At 33.7% G+C, this 8187-nt stretch overlaps 1 protein-coding gene across 1 annotated transcript in view; it reads left to right on the forward strand.

The window, feature by feature from the left end:
• The window catches only part of LOC103236166 (N-deacetylase and N-sulfotransferase 3), a 210918-nt gene extending 203373 nt beyond the window's left edge, over nt 1-7545 (forward strand). The window contains exons 13-14 of the mRNA XM_007999649.3: nt 2963-3065; nt 5085-7545. Coding sequence (XP_007997840.2) covers nt 2963-3065; nt 5085-5204 — 223 coding nt within the window. The 3' untranslated portion in view covers nt 5205-7545. The remainder of the gene's footprint in view (nt 1-2962; nt 3066-5084) is intronic.
• Nucleotides 7546-8187: the final 642 nt, after the last annotated feature.

An 8187-nucleotide genomic window follows, 5' to 3' on the forward strand; every position in this document is an offset into this window, starting at 1 on the left:
GAACAGTTGTATGGACATATATTTTCATTGCCTTCAAGTAAAAACCTGGAAATGGGAAATGGGATTGGCAGGTCATATAGTAGTTCTGTATTTTAATTTCTAAGAAACTTTACAAAGAGGCTGTAATATTTTTAATTTCTACCAACAATTTTATTTGTTCCACATCTTTGCCAACACTGGATATTTTTAAAATCAGTTTTTCTACTGAGGGTACAGTGCTATTTCATTTGTAATTTGTATTTGTATTTCCTTAATGATGAATGGTGTTCAGCAAATTTTCATTTGTTCATTGACCATTCATGTGTTCTTTGGTGAAGTGTCTGTTCCAATCTTTTTTTTTTTTTTTTGAGACAGAGTTTCACTTTTGTTGCCCAGGCTGGAGTGCAATGGTGCGATCTTGGCTCACAGCAGCCTCTGCCTCCCAGGTTCAAGTGATTCTCCTGCCTCAGCCTCCTGAGTAGCTGGAATTACAGGCATGCACCACCATGCCTGGCTAATTTTGTATTTTTAGTAGAGACAGGGTTTCTCCATGTTGGTCAGGCTGGTCTCGAACTCCCGACCTCAGCTGATCCGCCCTCCTCAGCCTCCCAAAGTGCTGAGATTACAGCATGAGCCATCATGCCCAGCCTGTTCCAATCTTTTATCCAGTTTTTATTGATATTTTTATCTTTTATATTGAGTTATATATTCTGAATACAAGTTCTGCATTAGATATATTTTTTACAAATGTTTTCTCCCAGTCTGTGGTTTCCCTTCTCATTTTCTAAAGTGTCTTTATGAGAGCAAAATTTTAAATTTTGATGAATTCAAAATTATCGTTATTTTTCCCTTATGGTTCATCCTAAGAAATCTTTGCCTAACCCAAGGCTGCAAAATTGTCTGGTTTTTTTTCCTATGTTTTCTTTCAGAATTTTTATAATTTTAGATATGTTTTTAGCCTAAATTTTTATAGTTTAGATTTAGCTCAATAATACATTTCAAGTTAATTTTTATATACAACATGAGGTAAGGGTCAATGTTCAGCTTTTTCATATAGATATCCAATTTTTCTTGTGCAATTTCAAAAATCCTTTCCCATTGACTTCCCTTGACAGCTATTTTTTGAAAATCAGTTGACTGTAGATGTGTAGATTTATTTCTGAATTATTCATTTTGTTCCATTGATCCATCGGTCCACTGATGCCAACACCATACAATCTTCATTACTGTAGAATTACAGTAAATCTTGAAATTAAATGGTATGAGATCTCCAGCTTTGCTCTTTGTTTTCAAACTGTTTTAGCTTGTCTACTTCCTTTACACTTTTATAATAATTTTCTATTTCTGCTTAAAATATAGTCCACTGGAGTTTTGACAGGAATCATACTGAATCTATAAATTTGGAGAGACTTGGTATTTTAAAAATATCTAGTATTCTGATTTATGAGCATAGTATAGATCCTTTTTTTCTAAAATTTATCTTAACAACGTTTTGTAGTTTTAAGTGTGCAGTCATTGCACATATTTTTTGTTAACTGTCACCCTAGGTATTTCAGGTTTTCACATTATAATGGTAAGTAAAGTGTTGGAAGTAGCATTCCTAGAAGTAGAACAGATTAAAAGCAAAAGAAAAACATTATCTGAAGAAATAATTCTAATTGAGAAAAAAATGGCTATAGAATTATTGAATAACAAAAGCTACGTAAAGGAATTATTATTGCTGACTATTACTTTCACTTTTATATCTGAGCATACAAATTAGTGCTTTATTTACAGTGAATAATAATATAAAACCTACTTGGAGACCAGTAAAAAAGAAAAGGCCCTGAACCTAGAATCGGGGGCCTAGACTTGAGTCATGACTTGAATATTGAAGTATAGTACGAGATAAATAAACCTTGACAAGCATTTTCTCCTTTCTCGTTTTGTGTTCAACTAATACTTGGCAAATGTTTACAAGAGCCAAACAGTATGCTAAATGCTATAAAATGGGAAGAATCCTTCACACCATATCCTTAAGTGTTAGAATGAAACCTCAAATGAGAAAGAGTTATATGAAATATTTTGGTAAGATAGAACGTATATTTAATGTGCTATTATTATGTTTATTATAATTATGGCATAAAAAGTTCATTTAGGCTGGGTGCCTAGCACTTTGGGAGGCCGAGGCAGGTGGATCACCTGAAGTCGAGAGTTCAAGACCAGCCTGACCAACATGGAGAAACTCTGTCTCTACTAAAAATACAAAAATTAGCCAGGCGTGGTGGCGCATGCCTATAGTCCCAGCTACTTGGGAGGCTGAAGCAGGAGAATCGCTTGAACCCGGGAGGCAGAGGTTTTGGTGAGCTGACATCATGCCATTGCACTCCAGCCTGGGCAACAAGAGCGAGACTTCGTCTCAAAAAAAAAAAAAAAAAAAAAAAAAATAATTTATAGGTGCTATTACTTTAAAACAAGCTCATACCAAAAGAAGAAAGTAGTTCTGAAAAAAATTAAATGGATTATAGCTAGAGAATCCTAAAAGTAATCACTCCATGATACACTGAAACCTTTTCTCTTCTATTACCTTCTAGTTGTATGATACAAGTAGCATCTAAATTCATAGACATGGATGAAGACTGACTTGTTTTTAAACCCTACAAAGAAAAAGAATGACTTGTTTCTAAACCCTAAAATAAAATTGAAAATTTATGCATTTTTTCCTTCCAGATGAAGGAAGTAGCCTTATTAATTTCTATTAATAGGAGACCTGCTGACAGTTTTTCTAGTAGGAACCTGGCAAACTCACAAATATGACAGATGAACTGAGAATTTAGAAGTATGCCAAAAGACTTTACGCAAAGGAATATAGTAAAAAGGAATTCAGTTTTTCTGGTTATAGATTGTTATCCAAGTAAAATATTTATGCATTGGTCATTATATCATATAAATTGGTTGAAAAATGATTTAATGGTCTTTTTGTGTGTATTTTTTATTTTTTTAGGTTTGATTCTCACAAAGGTTTCTGGTGTCAGTTACTGGAAGAAGGTAAAACAAAATGCCTTGGAAAGAGCAAAGGAAGAAAATACCCTCCAATGGACTCTGATGTAAGCATAGAGCTTAAAATAACAAACTAAATCAGCAAAATGATAACCAATAATATCATCTATTTTCTTAAAAAACTAGTTAAAGTCAAAATTCAGCCTTTCTAAAACTTAAAAGTGCCATTTCAATTTCAGTACAGGTAGGTTGCTTGTTTTGATTTTACCCACAATATATTATTACTTGTCATGCAAGAATAAAGGAAAACAATAGAATTTGACATTCTGAAAAAGAATAAAGAGATAATATCTTATTCCAAAAAGAATGATACCTGCACAAAAATTTTAGCATAAATGTTAACTGAAACCAAGACAGGAAATATATTCATTGAAAAGTGAAAATAAGACCAAGATTTCTATTTTTGGCCGGGTGTGGTGGTTCACGCCTGTAATCCCAGTACTTTGGGAGGCCGAGTGGATCACTTGAGGTCAGGAGTTCGAGACTAGCCTGGCCAACATGATGAAACTCCATCTCTACTAAAAATACAAAAGAAAAAATTAGCTGGGCATGGTGGCAGGTGCCTGTAATCCCAACTACTCAGGAGGCTGAGGCAGGAGGATCGCTTGAACCCAGGAGGCAGAGGTTGCAGTGATCCCAGATTGCACCATTGAGCTCCAGCCTGGGCAACAAGAGTGAAACACCAACTCCAAAAAAAAAAAAAAAAAAAAAAAGAAAAAATTCTATTTTTTTCACTGCCTGAGTCATTCTGTTGTAAGTGTGCCCTGGGCAGTAATATAAATTACTGATACAATATACTAAGTTTTGAGCTGTTAATATGGTAATAAATGAAAGAAACAATACATTTCCCAACATCTAACTTACTAGCAGATAATTTAGGCTTTGGAGAATGTAGATACACACCTCTCAGTATGTATTCAGCACTTCCTGTTTATTCTGTTTAGAATGGTGACACTCTGATTAAGTGATTAAGTGTAGCATTAATCACTTAATGCTACAGTTTTCTCCATTTCTATACCCCACATTTTTACTTTGATGCTTACTTGACATATATTAAGATTTACTAATAATATTTGTATTATTAGTCTAGTTAGTATATAATTTCAATATAAGCATGCCAGTGGAGTTTGATTTGTAAATTTTTTTAGATCACAATTAATACATTACATTAACTGAGAATCCTAAGATGGTCTGAGGATCCTAAGATGGTCTGAGGATCCTAAGGTGGGCTAAATTTATTTGAATACTTTATCTAACAAAACCTTGAGGACTATTTTTTTGTGCCTGACCTGATAGATGCAGGGTCTGTCCTCAATAAACTCTTAATTAAATCATATACAGAAGAGGGGGGGTGTTTCTGTTGTTTTAATGAACAAACTGCAATTTCAGAACTCCAAATTTCTTTGGCTGATTATTAAAATATACCTTCAGAGCACTGTGAAAACAACCCTTCTTTTCCCAAAAGAAATTGACATACAATTTCTATAGTATTTCAAGAAAGTAATATAAAATATATCATCTGCATTTATGTCAAAGCTATTTCCTGTACATTTATTAAAGCTATTTAAGAGACACTGTTTAAGAGACACTGCTGAATAGCTTTCTTAGCATTTTATTTTACTCTGGTTTAACACAGACCTTATTAAATTTGGTGGTAGAGAAAGATAAGAAAAACACAACTTTTCAGGATATCATTTCTTCTCAACAAGGTTACTGAGTATTCCATATTGGGTTTATTTAAGGGAGTGACTGATTTCGTGAAAATAATGTCCAGAAAGGAGGTAAGAGTAAAGAGGTCTTCCCAGAGGTAATGAAAATACAAATGTGTAGGAAGGATTAGAGTGGGCAGTACTGTCACCACGCCGTTTGCCTCTTCCTAGTAAGAAAAATGCCAGTACCCAAGACCGTCAGTAAAATATCATAGGATGTGCTAAATAAATAGTCCACATGCTAATACAAATTTTAATCCAGATCTGGTATACTTGATACTTATTTCAACGTAGTCAAAGTGTATTAAATATAATAAACAAAATAAAATGTACTTTTTTCTCCTCCTCTCCACTTAGAGCAGGACATTTCTGTCAAGCTACTATCGAGATCACAATGTGGAACTCTCAAAGCTGCTGCACAAACTGGGTCAGCCTCTGCCATCCTGGCTGAGACAGGAGCTGCAGAAAGTAAGATAGCACTGAGAGAAAACTCGAGACTTCATCGTCCATGTAGAACACACCTTTTCCAAAGCTTCCAGAAGCTACCAAAAGACAGTTGAAAAATATACCTCTTCAAATGAGAAAAAAGAACAAAGTTTCTTCCATGTGCTGGCATGTGGATGATAAGAAAAAAAGAAAAAGTATATGTTAAAGCCTTGAGGCCTGTGGCCTTTCTCTTAACTCATATCTGAGCCTGTGGGATTATTGTAGACTACTGTGCACTCATGTGGAAGTCAATTGCAACCAACATAAATATCAAACACAAATGTAGAACTGTTCCATTTCATAGTAATATTTACACTTTTATATATCAACTAAGATTGTGTCTCTGTAGGTTTTTAGACCACTGTTTGCCTGTACAATGTTTTCTTATTCTTTTATTTTATAAACTGTCCTATGAAACAAGCAGCAAAATAAACTTCACAATGTAGCATAAACTGTCAAAAGCATAACACCCATGAAAAATGCTTGCCAAAATTTAAATCCACTTAAGTATTTAGAAATAATTGTAAATTATAATTTGTGCTAGATCAGAGTGGAAACGTAATATATGAGCTTTATCTGCACCAAAAAAAAAGATAAGTGCTATAGCAAAAGTGATTTTTTCATATACATGGTCTAGTGAATATATGTAAAAATTACTAACTCTTCCATCACAACATAATTGTTATACTGAAATATATACTGTAAAGCTGTTGGATGGTAAATAGAAACACACTGAGTACACCAAAACAGTAAATAACAATGTAAAGTGTACTGACTGAATCCTCTTAAGGGGAGAAATTATAGAGGTCTAAAGACATATCATTGAGAATTCTATGTCCACTTGCTGTAAGCTGTGAATCGATCCCAGTAGTCCTCACTAGTTCTACAGAAATGCATGCCTAGAGTCTGAGGTATGTGTCATCTCCAGAAACAGGTTGACTTTCAAGTATGAATAGCTTTTATTTAACGCTCCCCAAAACAAAACCTATTAAATGAAAACTAAAAACAGTTTCCCTAGATGATGTGATTAGACTATTTCATTTAGGTTATTAAAAAATTCCATTTTCCCAGATAGTTCAAAATAAAATTATGTAACGTGAAGATTTATAACAAAAAACAAATTAATATATTATTTGTAATCTAATGTCTGCAGTGATACTTTTGATATAAGGCAAAGAAACATAAGCAGAGCAGAGGCCCATTTTTGAAAATATTTCACCCATCACTCTGGTGGAAGATAACAGTTCATAGGTACAATTAAGGATTAGCTACTAAATTAAATGCAGGAAGTACAAAGATGAGCAAGTTATGCTCTTGCAATATATTTACATTTAAATTGTGAATGATAGACATGGTTAATACAATTTTCACAAAAGAAAAGAATACATCATACTTATTGTCCTGTTAACATTTACTTAATTTTTTTTTTGAGCCGGGGACAGAGTTTCGCTATGTCACCCAAGTTGGAGTGCAATGGTGTGATCTCGGCTCACTGCAACCTCCACCTCCTGGGTTCAAGTGATTCTCCTGCCTCAGCCTCCTGAGTAGCTGGGATTACAGCCACGCACCACCACACCGGGGTAATTTTTGTATTTTTAGTAGCGACAGGGTTTCACCATGTTGGCCAGGCTGGTCTTGAACTCCTGACCTCATGATCCACCCACCTTGGCCTCTCAAAGTGCTGGGATTACAAGTGTGAGCCACCATGCCCAGACTACTTAATTTTTAAATGTACTGTACATATACATAAAATTTAAGTAGTAAATTAATTCCCTGCCATGATTATAAGCCTTCATAAAACATTATCAAAGCTATGATTAGAAAAAAATGAGAGGAAAACCTATAGGAAAAATATTTTCATTGTCATTATAATAGGTAAAACTATCAATTACTAATTAGAAAACAAATTGTGAGATCTATTTACTATAAATGTTTAAATGTACATTATAATTACTAACTTTTTGAAAGTTTTATGTACCTAAAGAATATGCTAATTTTTAAATATACTATTAGCAGAAAGAATTGGAAAAATCACCAGTTTTTAAGACTCTTGACTCTAAAAGCAAAATCAAAGTCATTTGGACAAATATGGGAGACACAGTTTTCATGCTTACTGCTGTCTCTTTTATAGCAGCACATGCCAGACATGCTGGGAAAATTACTATAGTCTTCCATCTCCACCAACTTAACAAAACTGGCTTAGGAAGGTTAACCATAATGAGAATAGGCCCCAGCAGTTATATACAGTGTCATGTTTTCATTTGGCAACAACATTTATTCTAATAAAAAAAAAAAGAAAAGAAAATCTGATACATTTATGCTTTAATGGTAAGATGTACATTTGAACTGCTAAGCAAAGCTGCTAATGACACATTTTGCTTAGGTAAATCGAGTTGACGGAACACCTCATCCTTTTAAATAGATGTCAAAAACATACTCCATGTTCGTATAAAGACAGGAGAAAAAGGAAGAGATCTTACCAAAATTTATTCATTCACAAGTACATGTATTATGCTAGCTAGAGCAGCAAACCTGTGAAAGGATTTTTGACCACTCAATGTGTCTTGAAGACAGCATCAAATTCTAGAGGACACACATACTTTCCACATTATGTACTCCAACTAGTTAATATGCTAATCTGAAAGTAACATAAATACATATGAGAAAATAATGAGAGATAATTTGAGTTAAAACTAGCTTTGTATAGAATTCCCTTTTTCATTGTTTAAAATATGAAACTTCCTCAGGAAGAAATGAAATGGTTATTTCAATGTTTATAGCTATAATCTTGTCATTCACATTGAATGAAAATTACTGGAAACATTTTTTTCTCTGAGTTTTTTAAAATAAAAAACCTGGATATAATTCTGATAGTAGCATGGTACCTCATATGTACAACAATAAACTGATAGGAAAACAAAGAGTTTGGGCCTGGTGATTTTAGGTAATCAGTCGGTATTTTATTGTTTTGGCC

The sequence above is a fragment of the Chlorocebus sabaeus genome, chromosome 7 (assembly GCF_047675955.1).
Source record: "Chlorocebus sabaeus isolate Y175 chromosome 7, mChlSab1.0.hap1, whole genome shotgun sequence".
NCBI classification, from domain to species: Eukaryota; Metazoa; Chordata; class Mammalia; order Primates; family Cercopithecidae; genus Chlorocebus; species Chlorocebus sabaeus.